We start from the raw sequence: 16,716 nt of genomic DNA on the forward strand, positions 1-16,716 counted from the left end.
CATTTAAAAAGCTTAATCACCTTCGCGGGTTCGTGCAAAATTATTATACTACTACTTTGTAGACGAAAGTGGTTAACCGTGTTTCTACCGGACACGCTTTGTCTAGTAGACTAAAATAACGTGTTTGAAAGGTGGCAATTTTTCACGTGACCAACAATTCAAAATAGCAATCGATAATGCCTTCTGTAAACAAGGCACGAAGCATATAGTGGAATCGTTTGCGTATCACATTGTTTAAGTGCCGATAAAAATTAATGGTTTATTATCTATGAGTATTACTCCACTTATAACACAGTTAAATAAACAAGCAAGCACTTTAGTCACAGTTGTTGTTTTATCGTTGACATACTTTTCTTTCCGATTCCCGTTGCCCGTCATCTTTACAAGTTAATCATCGCGTCGCTTAGCGTACATCATTTGTTATACCATAATAATTAGAGAGAAAGAGAGAGCCGTTGAATCATCAAACGCCACTTTCTCGAAGAGCGTGTGCGACATTTTATCATAATTATGTCACAGCCTAGCTAAAAATCAATGATAAGCTGCGTTTATATTCCGTCGTTCATGAACCCAAGTTTTGTCCTTTTATCTTCTATATTCTTCCCTTTTTTCGTGGTCTGTTCGTCTAATAAACAATAAGATGTTAATTGTAGTTAACTCTATTATTATGGATATATCAGTTTCGTATCGGTTAACATTTGCGCTACGTCGATGACGTAACGAGTCGTTGCGCCCGTCGAAGAAATTGCAAGCCGTAAGTACGTACAACACGCGAAGCGTGTAAACTGATCGTTAATAACTGCAAACTACATTCAGGTGTGTTCAACATCGGCTATCGTTGAGTATTTTCTTAATTTTCAACCGGTGATACTCGTCTCGACGAAATCATACCGAACTGTTCAATTTTAATTTCTTCGTCACGATAGAAATCACTCCGTATTCCTACTTATCCTTACACCATCATTTCGACTAGATTTCTCCCATTGAAATCTCTGGTGGAATACTTGTTGAAGAAACATTCGCGTCAACGAACATGTTTCACGTTCGTTCTCGTATGAGTGCAACGTGTTTAGTGTTTACGGTGAGAAAAAGGAATGTCCTCGGTATGGCAACGGGCTTTAATTTTGGCCTGAAAAATACTGAGCAGTTCACCCTCGAAGAATGAAGATCGCGTCTCGCGGCAACGACGACCGTGTATTAAATTTAGAATGTGATGAATTCATATTGCTAATCTGTGTCACTAAATCTAATTGAAGTAACGATACTTGCATCCTTTCCGTCAGGTCGTATCACTCTTTCGTAAATCCGTCGTGTATTTTTGTCTCTGGACATATCAAAAGCGAAGTGACTCCAGACAAGATCAAGACCGAACGAGTGTATTTTTGTATTTCTCCATATCGCTGACGATTTCGATTTTGAGATAAGCAAAGATTGCAAGTATGATATAAAATTGAAATAACTTTTAATGTGAACAGCTTTTGATCGAAGGTTATCTTGTTTGTCTATGAGCGTTGAAAATTAAAATTAGCAGAAAAGGTGCTATATACTTTCTTAAATAAGATAATCCGAAGGCAACATTTCTATATACACTAACATGTAAATATTACCTTAACACTGATCATATAACACATAACATTCCATATGTAAGTATGAATCATTCTATACACGTTTACCTTTCATACTTCTCGTTTGGTTTTTACATATCAAACCGAACATATGTCCAAGATTTACGTAAATATAGCTTTGCGGCATGTACATTCCTTTTTTGGCAAGCCTCTATCTGTTCTTATCAGTATCCGTCCTTCTAAAATTCCATATGCTTTCCGTATCTTTGCAGCGCACATACAATGTCTTCGACATTCGTGGTAGTAGTAATAGTCCACGTTTGTAGACGAAACTACAAAAAGCGTCGAGCGCGATTATAGCGCAAGCTCGCCACGAAATTACCTTCGTGGCCGCCCCTCGTGACCGCCCTTCTCCGCGACTCGAATCATAAATCGAGTTGCCGTGGAATTCGTGGAATTGCGAGGCCTGCGTAATCCGCGTGATATCGAAGCGCGGGGTGGTGGCGAGTGGCGAGGGAAGAAAATTCGGCCGCGTTTCCAGCCACTACCGGAATGCGGTTCCGCAGGGGCAGAGCGTATGACGATGGACGACGATCACGAAGTGGTCGCGACTAGAATTCCTGAATGACGCTGGTCGCGTAAAAATTATGAATGGCCATATTATTGCAAGTTGGCAGCGCGATGTGCCGCGGCACGATACGTTGCTATATAGATACGATCTCCGGTAGTAGTTTGCGCCCGGCAGTTAGCGCTGTTTCGCTCGCTGACTCGACGCTACTCGATCCAATCGAGCTGACTCAGATCCTCCGCCCTCACTCTCTTGCACGTTCGCGCTCTCCTTCTTCCTCTCTTCCTTGCTCTTTCGCTTCTTTTCTCCGTCTCTTGGTGCTTCGCCGTTGCCTCATTGCATTCATTCACTCTCGCATGCTCGTTCTTCTCTCTCTTTCTCCTCTCTTTTCCTTTCTTTCAAGTCCTGTCTCTTGTTTCTTCCGATCGTTGTTACCCCTTTCTCTCTCTCACCCAATTCTGCCCTCCTTTTTCTCTCCTTTCCACGGATTCTTCTATTCATTCATTCGAGCACACGCTCTCACGCGTTTTGCACCCGTTTTTCTTTTGCTTTCTTCCCTCCTTTTTTCTCTCTTGCCACTCTCTTGCCACCAGCTTTCCTCTTTTTCACCTTTCTTTTATTTAGTTCTCTTTTTAGCCACCGTCTTTTATTTTCTTCGCCTTTAAATTCTCTTTCTTCCTCCTCTTCTATCTTTTTTCTTAATCGTTCTTTCTTTCTTCGAATTCATTCAGTCCGAGTTTCGCGACTGTCTTTCCAACTAACAGCCCCCTGTCACACCCCTACCCTGATCTCCTTTGGAATAAATGCACGGTGTCCGTTGCAGTTACACGCATACAATCGCATATATAGAGCTGCGTGTGTTGAACGCGTGCAAGGAGCCGTGCGCGCGGCGTTGTGACAGGAACATTGTTGCTGGTTGACGGTCACCATGCGCCTGAGACTTCCGGCGCTCCGGTTACATTTCGACATAGCGGTCCAATTGTCGTCGCCGATAAATCAGCCAGGCTTTATCGTTCACGATTAGTCTTATGAAATCTGCTAGCCTCTTTCTTCCGCTTCGATTCCATTGCTGTCGATACTGCTACGTAGAATCGGCAGATAAGGAGTCGAGAATCAAACCTTCGCGGATCAAACACGCACGGTTATGATTCGAGTAATACATACGAGGTTAACGTTACTCATACACTTTATCTCGTTTTAGCTGGAATAAGTTATATCGCATAAAAAACATATATTAAATATAGCGCTATTTGTATATATTTATTTATTTATAACGATTGAAGGATTCGAGGAAAGCTAGACGTACCACTTGTACAAAGAAAGCGTTCAGAGGAAATCTTACGAACGAAACAGAGAGATTATATATTTCTAACCGTGTGTCTCTTCATTTAATCTCGAAAACCTCTTCCCGTCGTGAAGACTAGCCCCACTTACAAACTTCGCCCATGAAGGATAGGGTCTTGACAACTTAATGATTCCTGGATACGAAAACACCAATCCCTTCCCCAACTTTGTGTGAGTTCATCAATATCGAAGCCTCTCGTACTTCTCTTCATCCTAACTTTATCTCTTGAAAACAAAAAACCCTACCACTGCATCGACGTTGCTGTAAAATAATTCGGTCGAATGAACCGCTGAAACCTACCTATAATGAAACATCCTTACCAGAGTAACCCTGTTACCGTTGAAAATCCACCGGTAGAATCTTCTCGGTCTAAGAACGTCCCTCGAACAATGGGATCCTCCTCCCGTGAGGACGCAAATGTTCGATCAGTTTTTTACTGAGAGAAACGTCGTTCCATGGATTTCTCGTTGCTCGGGGATGGGAGACGCCGATGCAGATTCTACGGAAGCCAAAGAGAGAGAATGCTAAGTTCTGAGGTAGAAAGATCGGTGTGTAATCGGTGTTCGAAGCGTTCGAGGGAAGGCGAGACGCGCCGGAGATCTCTGATCGTTCGCGCGCGCGGCAGCTGGATAATTTATTGAAATTGTCGTTACAGAAGTCGTTGCTATTTTATCCAAGCAGAGACGTGAGCACACGTTTTCCACGCGCGTGTAACGGTAGTGGTACCCGCGCGAAAGAAGGGTTCAGTCGCGAATGCCTAATCTTTCTCACGGTATAAATCATTGGTTCGCGACCACCGATCTCTGCGTATGTGTGTGTGTATCGCGTGCAGTGCAATAAATTCCGCGGGGCTGCTTGTAAACGAACCATTACGAATTCGGTGTCCCGTGACTTTCCTGTTTCAGCGGTTTCCCTGTCTGTCTCTCTGTATTCCGAGATCGTTTAACCCTTAGCAGTCCGCGAACATTGCAGTCAATTCCAATTCGTGTTGGGACGAATTTTTTCTCTTGCCAGCTGGCAACTTGTATGGTGGAATAGCCACGTGGTTGTTAGTCGAAGTACGCGAAACTTGCTCTCGAGAGCAGAGTAAATTTCCTGGTAATTGATGTTGTTAGAGACGTTTAGGTGCAGACTGTGTACTTCTTTTGGAATAGTGTTTCCATTTTTTCTTAAAAAGCGTGGAATTGTCTTTAGAAGTAAAGCGAATTCAAAGAGATTGTCATAATGTGTGGTCTACCTAATATCATTTCTTCTTAGTCATCGTTGAAAGAACTTATATACTTATACACAAACAAAGAATATCTAACAATGTATTAAGAAATCGTAACTAGTATTATTAATAAACGTATAACTATATCTCGAAGATAACTTTTAGTAGGGTAAACCTACACTATACAAGCAAATAAAAAAAATTTTCTTATCGAGGCATACATTTAGATAACTCTGACTCTGCATAGAGACAGGACTCGATTCGGTGTTCGCTAGAGAAGGAAACAGGATCGAAAGCGAGGCGTGAAAAACAGATCACAGACTAGTCGCAGGAAGAGTGTCTCGAGCTCGAGTTTTGTTTCTCGCAACGCAACATCTAACACGTTGCTTTGAGATTACAAAGTAACTTTTTTCCGAGCGATAAGCCTCGGTATCGCTTAATAGCCTGGCTCGACTACGTGTGTGTATGTTTAATAGAGATCAAGGTGTCTAGGTATACCAGCACGGAGAATACGATCATGCCAACGAGGACGAAAGTATCGTGCGACAATGCGTAGAGACGGACGTATACCGGTATCGTTCGGCTGACAGTGTTAGCAAATGACGCCGGATGCGCTATTGTATCGTCGCGAGTTCTCTTTTGATAACGCCACTCACGCTGTTAATCGCATTACGGCGAAACTTAGGTGTCAGATGGCGATCCTATGGAGAGTCCAGAACCAAAGACCGCTCGTTCCTCGTCTGGTCGCTTTTGTCGGAACGCGTGCAAACCTTTTTCGCCGCCCTTTAACCTTCTTCCGTGCTCGGGAACCATGATCGTCTCTCCGTTCGTTCGCAACCCCTTGCATCGATCTTACGTTTTGATAACGTTCCTCCAGTCAACCGTCTTATATACGAGAGCCGCGAGTGTGAAGGAGCGTACCGATTAGTAACGAGCAGCGAATTAATTTAACCGGATACCGCGCAGCACATGCGGCCACAGTGAAACCCCGTGAGAACGAACGATTTCACGGTTTATCAGATTTCGTTTACATTCGGGACCCTAGGAACCGAAACCGACCAGGTTTCCTGTCTTTTCGGTGTGCCACGATTCCCCTGGGTTTCTCCAGGGATTTCGTCTTTCACTACGGATTGGCACATCTTTCAGGCTACAGAAGTTTTCGTGTCGTATCGTTCGATTTTGAGAATTTCAAAAGTTCTTTCTTTGCGATCTTTCAGAAGAGAACTCTGGATTTCTTTTTGTCCTGCTTATGTCTTGATTTCACGATTGCTCGTGTTTTTATATTGACTATTTGTTTCATTTCGACTGTCGATATTTTAAAATAATTTTTGACACAAATATTGGTTTTTCACCGTTCATTAGTGAAATTGGCGGATCGAATTCTAAGAAAGTACGTGAGCACTGTCCGTTACGTGTTTACTCGTTTGAAGGTTTCGCAAACGTTTTGGTCAATGAGGTGTGATTGACGAATTGAGTGTGATTATGAATGGTTAGTGTTTTCATTCTGCCCCCATTGCAAAGCGGGAGCAAAGCGGAAGTTTCGTTCGATAATAATACGAAACGCACGCCGATAAATAAAATTCGCCGATCGATGTTCTCAGAAATCGGTTCGAACGAAACGCGATCGGGATTATTGATAAAATAACCACACTTTCTACGAAGCGTTTCTTAATGAACTCTAAAGTTACATTCGGTTTGGTATAATCGAAATTCCACGAACAATCTACAGGAAGTGCATTTATTAGGCATACGATCACAACCAATTTTAGTACCAATAAACGTATTTAACCAAACAATTAGTTTTTATAAAATTGATCAGTTTGGTTTCTGTCTGTTTCAAATGATTCTCTTCATATGTACTTCAAGTATTTCAATCTTGATGAATCTTAACCAAACATGTCCTCATTCAATCGAGAATAACTATCAAAATTATGACAACGTTAACCTACTATACATTAGTATCCTGCATCTTAGTAGGTTTCCCGGAACGATCGAACGAAACAGCAAGGGGCGAACTAAACAGGGACTAACGAGAACAGGGTGGGAACATAAGTAAGTGCTGCGAGGCCTAAACACACACGCGAAGAAGGTCCATCAATCTGGTCTGGAGTCAATATTGACTCGGTTGGGCCTCGTTGCAAAGAGGGCATCATCTCTCGACCGGTCCCTTTTCTCTCGCCAGGACACGCGTGACAAATGCTTCGTGTGCAAACAGCGGCGCATCTGTGTCCACAGGATAACCGATTCTCTTTTCGGATCTATAAATCGTGGAAACACGACGTAGTTCGTTGCTGAATCGAGCTCCCGTGCATCGGTCCTCTGTATGCCGTGCGCTCATTCTCGCTATCCGATTCGTCGTTCTAACGCGCGCTTTCTACTCGTATTCTCGCTCTTTAGCTTTTTCCATGCGAATAGGATTGCGCAGCCAGCGTGCTCACGATTTCCTAAGACACACGCAGCGGTCTGGAATTTTTTCTGCTACGCGATTAGTCGCCGAGGCGGTTGTACGCGGCTCGGTATCGCGTGCTACGTTTTTCAAAGAACGGTCGATAAAACGTGCTTATATCGGGGAGACACGTTCGTCGAAGCATCTTCCCTTCCTCTGCTTTTTTCCTTTTTCCACGCTTCCACTCCAGTCTGTACTCGTTCCACGGAAACAACGAATGGCGACGATGAACGCGTTAAAGCGAACCATCTGCCCGCTGAATATGGATACGCAATAAATTCGAAGGAGCGCGCCACGTCCGCGCTGCTGTTCCACGCCGCGGTGCGATGCGAGACGATCCGCACGCCGCGAGCATGGCCAAAAAAAGCCATTGGTCAATCTACCATCGCGATCGCGTGTCTTTCCTTCGGACCCGGTCCCCGATGATCTTTCCTCGCCGCGGAACCAAGAGAAGGGACAGTTCTTGTCGGGGCGAGCAGAAGAAAGGAACGACACGAGATCGCGACGTTACGTGTTCCCACGTCGACGCGACTGTTACATTGTGCATATAAATCGCGTCATAAAACGCGTGTATACCGAGGGCTGATCTCTCGTGGCCATGTGCACGGATCGAGCTGGACGAGAGCAAGAGGAAAGAGGAGAGCCGAGCGGAGCGTAAGTATGTACTGGTTTGCTAGGCCCTTCTCTCGATCGCGTAGCCAAGCATTCTCTCGACGACCGTTTCCACCCGAGGACTTCCAGTTTTTTCCATAGCCGAGATCGGACGTCCATCGATCATCCATCCGAGTGTCCACGCAGCCCCGCGTGCACGATATATCGCTTTTTCGTGAGTTCCGCCGACACAGGTATGCCGAGCTTAGAATGGCATTGTCCATGAGCGGAATCGCGAAGAATTTTCTGCAAAGCCGCGCACAAGGTGTCATCCGATATCTCGGGCCTTCCGCGAACCCCTCTTTTACCATTCCCGTTTCTGCGCGTCCCGTCGCGTGATTTCACACCGATACAGATAATTTCCAAAAGTATATAATTGGTGCTTTTGGTATCAGGGGACTTAGGGTTAGGATAACCCGATTCTTTTGGAATATCATAAGACGCGTTAGAATAATTGTCTCTTTTTATTCCAATATAACCATTTGACCATCTACTATCGTAGTTTGTATTGAAAATATACGGTATCGGACAAGCTCCGTTACTACAGGACGTTCTATGGAATTCGTAGATAATCTTACGTACGATTTAACTCGACTACGGCATTCCACCTTTATCTAAACTATTAACGCTACCAATTGCCTTGTTCGAGACATTTACAGCGCTGACACCTAGAAACGTTAGTTGCCATCAAGCTACCGAACACTAAAATTCTTTTTCCACGTGTTCTCAACACGTTCAGCTACGATAGAACCTGTAGTTGGAGTCGTGCAGTAATCGTATCGTAATGCATCCTTGCCATACGTGACAGTGGTCGCAGCTTCCGTTTCCCTTTGGTCAAGAGCTGCGTGCGCCCCGGAGAGAAATCGTGGCACTGGCAATTAGCATCGTCGTGGAACAAACGAGCCATCCTATCGGGCTAATGCCTCGATATATCGATCCCTCGGCGCGCGAATAATTGTCGCTCTTCGTGGTAGCCAGCTTCGACGAACTCTCCAGGTCTATAGCCACGACATGGCTACCTTGAACGCTACTTTAAAGGCGGCGAGAGCCAGGCGAATCTGGCGACTACGAGCTCCAAGGTGTGATATAGTTGCCGGTTCTGTGTACACGGTTGCGAGAGTGCTGCACACGGGCTCTCACTTCTCTCGTTCGATGCGATCGCGTGGAGTAACTCAGGAACTGGCGGCCGCTTCTTCTTCTCCTCTCGGACCGTAGCACTGAATTATGGTCCGTGGCTCCGGACACTCGCCAACACGCTTCGTCGTTTAACCCCATGCCCGATCCCGAGCCCCGAAGCGCATTCTTCCCGTCCTCTGCTTTTCTCTCGAGGACCTCTCACAGGATTCTTACGATTCTCGGTGAGAACAGCCGCCTCGCAGTATATCTGCCGCCCCGATGCACTCTTCCTGCGGCTCCTGCGACCTTCTGTCTTTTACCCGATACACAGGCGTACCGAATCTTGTCCATAGAAGCATACTTATGGCGGGATGAAAAACATAGTGGCGCATGCTAAGATTTAGGGAATTTGAATTTCGTCAGGTATTCAAACTTTTAAAAGTAAGTTCCTCTAAAAATAAGCATAGAACGGTCTGCTTCATAAAAGTTAAGGTTTAACCTACAGCATTATGTATATGTATGAGTCGACCAAAATTCTTTTCACAATTCTTACCAGACTGCATAAAAATTGATTCGTACTGTAGCAAAAACGATTGACAAATTCCGGCAAATAAATCGCGAAATAAAGCGTCGATCGATCATCGCGACCGCGATTAAAATATTAACCGGTGTAAGCCGCTGTAGCTTACAATTCGCGCGTGCGCGTATTAGCAAAACCGTAGCTGGAAACGCGGCATGATCAAAAAGAGAGAAAGGACGATGTGTATTTGGCCAACCGAGTATCCCAATGCGCGTATCGAGTTTTATCGAGTTCGATCGAGATACTTTTGTTCTTCCTGTCAAACGCGATTTCCAACCACGGCTGCGTGGATCCTGACCATCACAGTGTTATTTCGCCAGGCAGTTGGAAGCGTCAGACAGAACAGCGTAACCGGGACACGCATTAACGCCACTCTCTCGGTGCCATAATGCGCGGCGGGTCACGTTTTTCGTCCCAATACAATGCACGCGCGGTCCTGCCTTTCGGCAATATGTTTCGGAGCCATCGAAACGAGGCGATGGATGGATGGATGGTTGGATGGATGGATGGATTGATGCGGTCGAATGGGGACGTTCCACACGCAGGGGGTTTGTTTAGGCTCCGCCGCGCGAAAGCCACTCAACCCGCTAATCTATTTAGCCGTGCTGTTTGATATGGAATTAATGAGGACGCCTTGGTATTATGTACGGGCTTGATTTTCGGTTTACCTTGCCGAGAATGGAAAGGGGGGAACGCGCGTCCAAGACCTTTAGACTTAGCAGTTGCTCCTCTGGCTTTTCACGCCGCTGCGCTGCTGGAAAAGTCCTTTTAGGGTGGTGGTTTCTCTCTTTCACCCTCTCTCTCTCTCTCTCTCTTTCTCTTTCTGGGTGTGGTTCGTTCGCGCAGCTGCTCTCCCGTTGTTGCTCTGCCTGTCGCCGATTATCGGCGTCGAACGTGCCACCGGAGGCGTTTATTGTTTCGTAAATCGGAAACAATCGCGTCGGCAGGTGTGTGTTTAACGGAAGTCCCTCGGTTCCCTGGAGGCTGCGCGCCACGGATATATCGGGTTAAACGGATACGTTTCGGATATTTCGTACATACAATTCGCTGCGAGAGAAAGTCGCACGATTAATATGGAAATGTTACATCGTTTATTAGCGTGTTTAGATAACGTCGAGTAAATTATGCGCGCGTTCTTACGGAAGTTGCTAAAATTCGACGAACGGTTGGAATAATTTGTAATAGTTTCCACGACGAATCGACTGTCTTTCTATCCGGTCAAACGATCTAACCTACGGACTCGCGTATCAACGAATTCATCGGTCCGTTTCGAGAAACGCTAAACCAACCGGACTTGCAACCGAACACGATATCGTTCGCAGTTAACTCGTGGCGGGTTTCATAACGCCGTTCGATCAATTTTCCCGCGATCAACGACCATTAATTCGTTCTTAACGAGCTGTGGCGCGCAGCAAAATGGGAAGCTTGCGACCTGCTCCACTTCGCGTGCATCCGTGCAATCGGAGAACGTGTAACACGGCTGGAGATCGAGTAACGATTAAAACGTCCAGTCTCGGTGATGCTGGCGTTGACGTTGTCAGCGAATCTTCGACGGTGATACCGGTAGTCTCTCCTGAGCAAACTTTTTTTTATGTTAATATGCTTCCCCATATGTGTACCCAGTTGCGTACGTACGGTCGTAGGAGCAAGTCTCGACGCGTATGGCAGTTTCGAACGAGTGTCTACAAACGTGAAAACACGACGATTACGAGTTTCCCGATTTCGTAACCAGCTAATGGCGGCGCGAATGGACGACGGTTCGTAGCACCTGGTACACGGTCGTTCGCCGTCGCTTAAACGACAAATGTCGAGCGTAAATCTGACCGCGAGTAGGTCAAGAGACGGAGGTAAATTTTAAGCTCGCGATAAAAAATTGCGGGAAAAAGAGGAGCAGTTAGCGTGTAACGCGAGAAAAGGTAAAGAGAGGGATCCATGGAGAGTGGGTGACCTACGGAACATAAACGCACTCTCCCACTCTGGATTGTTTACCGAGAGAAACAGAGAGAAAGGAGCAGGGCGGTCGTCGAGAATTTTCAAGCAAACAGTGGCGTTGTAACGAGTCGTTGTTTAAGCGCCGCGTTTTCGGAACGATTTTGTCGAAAGACGCGAAACATCTTGTTTTCGCGGAGATACGCAAGTTATCCTTTCCCCTTTTAACGCGTGGCTCACACAACCGATACGCTGCAATGCAAACAATTTTTAGTCAAGAATGTATCTCCTGTTTAAATTATGATACGTATCGACGAATGTTCAGGGCGCTGGACATGTATACGATCGATCACGTAGCCGTCTGTTGTTTGGTAAATATAATAATACGTCATATCTCAGTCGAAGCTAAGAAGTCTTTTTATCTAAGTACGTATTTCTTGTCGAATATCACAATATATAGATAAAACGCTAAAAAGGTTAATTTTTTCTTATACGTCTTTCAAATGAATTTCGTACATTATCGTCCTAATTATTGCATCAGCCTGATGATTTTACGTTTCATAATTTAATATCTGTAACGACGATTACAAAAAAATCAATCAGGGATCTCTTGTATAATTTCTGTACACGCTTCTTATCGCTAATGATACCGATAACAATAACAGAATTTATCTTTTCCTAACTTAAGTAATTAATCAATATCGCGCGAGTACTTTCTCAACCATCCTTTTATTTCTTCTAAATATATCTATGTAATCTATATAATACTATCACATACTACGTATATATTATACAATCTAATCAAAAATAACGGTATCTGATGTTCCAGTGTCCTGTGACAGTGAGCTCGTCGCTGACGTCCTCTGCGGCCTCGCCGGTCTCCGGTACGATCCTGAGCGCAGGCGGTTCGTCGCTGGTCAGCGTAGCGGGCACCACCACGAATCATCCCCTGGGCGTAGCTGCCGGTCTATCGAACGCGAGGATGGCGGTGACCAGCGCGGTGGTTAGGCCGCCAGGTAGCCCAACCACGTCGGTCAGCCCGTCGCAGGGTCATCCGCCACCGACGACCGGCGGCCCAACGCCGACCGGACGGTGTTGCGACACCGGAAGACCCATTTTCACGGATCCGCTCACGGGTCAAACCGTTTGCTCCTGTCAGTACGAGATTCTCGGCGGTTATCAACGCCTTGGTGCGCTACCTGCTGCGCTGTCCATGTACAGCGCGCCGTACGCGGCAGCGGCGGCTGCCGCCGCCTCCGAGGGCATGGCAGCTTATTTTCCGCCCCTGGGGGCCGAACAGGCACCTTTCTACACGCCTACGGTGAGTAGATTTAGATTTTATTTTTTTCTTTTTTTTTTCATTGAAGTTTATTATTTGTATTAGATTAGGCAAAGTTTGAAATTATTTTTTTATAGAATTAAAAATTTATGGAGAATGATAGAATTCTATCATTTTTGTTGTTTTTTGTTTTAACGAAGGACCTATTAAAATAAAGGAAATCGAGATGATTTTTAGCGGTACTATTTGTGATAATGGATATCAATGTGTGAATAACAGAGCTGAGAATTGTACAAAATCGGCAATCGGGTAAAATTATTCTCTGTACTCCATCCATTCACTGGCGCGTACTTTCCCGATTTCACCCTGCATTGTTTAATTATGCTATCACGGCTCGAGCGGCTGTTCTCGTGTAATAAACGTCAACGCAATGCGGGGCTCGCGCTCAATGTTCGTACGACCAGCTTTTCATCCCTTTCAACCAGCAGCCTTAAAAGTTCGTTTCATTGCATCCACTACCATTCGAAGATCTTTTCGTCTATATTATTATCAACATTATTATCAATTATTTATTATTATTGAGATCAGTCCCAATCGTCAAAAATTTTCCTGATCTTTTACTAAATATTTTCTCTCTTCCTCTGTTTCTTTTTTTTTCTTACCACAATATAAATTTCTACCAGTGTCTAACCTTCGTTAAAATATTGTTCGTACGAATCTACCGCTTATCTTACATCACCGCTAGTTTCATCGGAAAGATAACGAACTCGTGGATTGACCAACTCGCGACGATACTATACGCGGTGGGTTCTAAACGTATATCGAATCTCGTGCAAGTTTTTCTTCGCCAACGGTAGAAGAGAGAGAGAAGGAAAGATGCTTTCATTTGGCATGCACGCTCGCGAAGCGTTCAACGATAATCGAGATGTTATCGCAACGAAAGATCCCGGACAGTGTGATGTTAATATAGGCGAGCATGGGAGGAGAGAAGAAGCATAGCGACTTTGGATCGGCAATCGCGTGTATTCGTCCGACCGAGAGAGGTTATCGGACCACACACAAAGCGCATACACGAAGAAAATAGCTGCGAAGCGTAAATTTATGAATCCGTCCTGTCGTAACAGTGGAACACTGTCGTGTTCGAGCCGTCGCCGTGGCCGGCCTGTTATCGTCGCTCTTTATGATCGAGCTTAAGGGGTAAGCGCATAAGAGTGTGGCCTCTCCTCGTAACCGAGCAGCAGATTGCACACACAGGTTGCGCGGAACCACGTACTCGAGGTACCTTCGTGGCTAATGTTCGCGAGACTCTTCTACTTACACCTATCGAGCACCGTTTTTAACGAGATCGTTCGTTTCGATCGTGATTTTCTAGTTGCTTCGTGACTGATTTCAAACTTACACAACAGATGGTCGATTTTTATACGTATTTATATTTTTATCAATACAACCGTAGAAAAAAAACTCGGAAGTTTTCGAACAACCAAATATTACAAGAATCGTGAAACATTTGTAAGATTCACGATAGAAGATACCGGTAAAACGTTAGCAAGATAGACTAAAATAAAAATAGAAGAAAAATTGTCACGAGCGAGAATTAGCGTTATCAACGTACGACAAAACGTTTGTGTTTTAGAATATTCATGTGCGTCGGAAATCTAGATCTCCTTTGCTTTTAAGTTCAGTTTAAACACATGAAATTACATAGGTCGAGCAACGTTTTCAAAGAGTCTCAAATAAACGCGACGTTGGTCGCGTGAATTTCATAGGTCAAGGAACTCGAACCGCCCGTTATTTTCGAGTGCTAATTACGCCAATCCAGCGATGGCTACGCAGTTCAAACACGATGTATAATTAATGTCGTTAATGCAAGACTAATGCATATGAAAAAAGTCGGGGAGAAGAACAACGGATCGTTTCGAATCAGAAGGGGGAACGAAGGGCGAGAAGAATTCTATGGTTCTATTATTCTACCGGTTGATAGAGGTTTAAATGCGACTGGTATACGAAGCCAAACCGTCGGGGTTATGGGTTACAGAAACAAACAATAACGGCACACATCGATTCTAATTACTGTTATCGCTGCTTTGCCAGCTATTTTTCTCATTATCGTCGATGAATTGAAGATCGATCGTGAAGGCGCCGATTAACTGCCACGTCCTTAAAAAAAAATGGATACTTCCGCTGGTTAAACTAATTAGATGCTTTTTTTGTACCAGAATCGAGTAGTATAAGCATAATTGAAAGTTAAAAGGAACGTTTTAACGTTGACAGAATTCCATTTTGGGACACGTTCTGTGATACACGTGATTTTTTAGTCGACTTCCACGAGCGGAAGATACACGATATCGTTCAGTGGCATTTCTACATCGAAAGATAGTACCACTATGTCCCGTTCGTTTTGCAATTGGGCATGCGTTCCAGATTGGAACGAATCATGACTCGAATCACGCATCGAAGAATTGGTCTTTTTTATTTGCGTTAATTACTGATGCGAGGTGTTGCCACACGTTATTAACAAGTATAATTGCTTTGCTTGCAGGCTGCTAGCCTCGATCTGAAGGAAAATCTTGGAGCAGGAGCCGCGGCAGCGTGGCCTTATCCATCCGTGTACCATCCTTACGATGCCGCTTTCGCCACTTACCCCTACAACGGGTGAGTTTTCAAAATATTTCTGCGATTCTTCTACATCGATCTTTCGGATTTCCCTTCGAAGGGTAATAGAGATGAAAATAAAAGAAATCTACGCTTTCTCCTCGAGAAGGTAATATTCCTCCCAAATTCTAAATGGCGCATATCGCTTTGGACAATTAGGGGATAACGTTTATGGACAATTCGGAAAGAAATACCGCGTATTTAAAGCAACGAACTCTCCACGGAGAACGTACGAGTAGAGGCTTTCCAAAGTACCACCATATATTTCACGCGGTGATAAAGACAGTCGCGTACTAAATCTCCCTCGATTCGCTGGAAACTCGGCATAACCATCGACGAACATTTTCGAAGCCGGAACGGGTAACTGTATAATTATTTTCAGTCGCACGCTGTTGAAAAAAGTCGCGCGAAACGATAACACGGTGTCGGTACAGAAATACGACTCGGGCGAGCAGATAGCAGTACGTTCGTACGATATGACCACTAAGAATAATATACCTTTCTCCAAATGCTTCAACGCAAATCGAACGTGCGTGCTCTCGTGTTAATTAACCGCCGAAGAAACCGAGCGACGTCACCCGCGCGGAAAGTTTTCCTACCACTTTGAAATTATCTCAATTGTCTTTCGAGCGAGCAAGTCGAATCTCCAATACGCTCCTGTTCTCTCACACGAAATCTCCGCAATATAGGAGAAGAAAGAGAGAAGTCTCGCTTTACTCCGACATGCGTTCACGCGAGTCAGCTTTGGAGTCGGCATGTCGACGCGTTCTCGCGCGCGCGTTCCCGATAACGCGCCAGAGAACCACATAAACATTCCAATAAATTAGCGCTCCGTTGACCCGGGACTGTCGCCTTGGGCGTTTTTATTCTCGCGCTTCGTGCTGGAATCGGTCAACGCGTGTCACGATGCGATCGGTGAAAGGTCTTGCCCGCCTGATAAATCGGAATCGTATTATCTGCGCAGGGCAAGATTATAAATATTCGGAGTGCTTGTTTTTGGAGACGCATGGCACAGAGAGGTGGACCAAACGAACTCCGTCGATGATTAATCGGTCTATCTACGTTTCCGGCCTTCTTCTCAACGTCACTGAATTTTTCAATTTTTCCTTCCCCTTTCTCTGTCCTTTTCTCGTTTCTGTCTTCAGCTGATATCACGCTATCGTTATCGTCGCGTCCCCGCCATGGAATTTATGTACATAGAGATGCCAAACTGTGACACTCGAACCGATTTGTAAGCTTGCTTTTACGACTTGCTAATGAGATCGATGATTGTAAACAATGAGAATATGGGGAAGCGATATTGTAGCCAGTAATGGGCGAGTAGTTTATTGGTTCTTTACAAGATCGTTGCGAAGAATTATTCCGTATAAAGTAA

At 44.8% G+C, this 16,716-nt stretch overlaps 2 protein-coding genes across 2 annotated transcripts in view; both read left to right on the top strand.

The window, feature by feature from the left end:
• LOC132904542 (N-acetylgalactosamine kinase) overlaps positions 1–16,716 on the top strand; it is a 347,354-nt gene that overhangs the window by 82,573 nt on the left and 248,065 nt on the right. The gene's annotated exons all lie outside the window — the stretch shown is intronic.
• LOC132916367 (Iroquois homeobox protein 6a-like) overlaps positions 1–16,716 on the top strand; it is a 32,299-nt gene that overhangs the window by 3,732 nt on the left and 11,851 nt on the right. The window contains exons 2-3 of the mRNA XM_060976284.1: positions 12,240–12,731; positions 15,229–15,341. Of these exons, the coding sequence (XP_060832267.1) occupies positions 12,240–12,731; positions 15,229–15,341 (605 nt within the window). The remainder of the gene's footprint in view (positions 1–12,239; positions 12,732–15,228; positions 15,342–16,716) is intronic.

This window comes from Bombus pascuorum, chromosome 2, assembly GCF_905332965.1.
Source record: "Bombus pascuorum chromosome 2, iyBomPasc1.1, whole genome shotgun sequence".
In the NCBI taxonomy this organism is placed as follows: Eukaryota; Metazoa; Arthropoda; class Insecta; order Hymenoptera; family Apidae; genus Bombus; species Bombus pascuorum.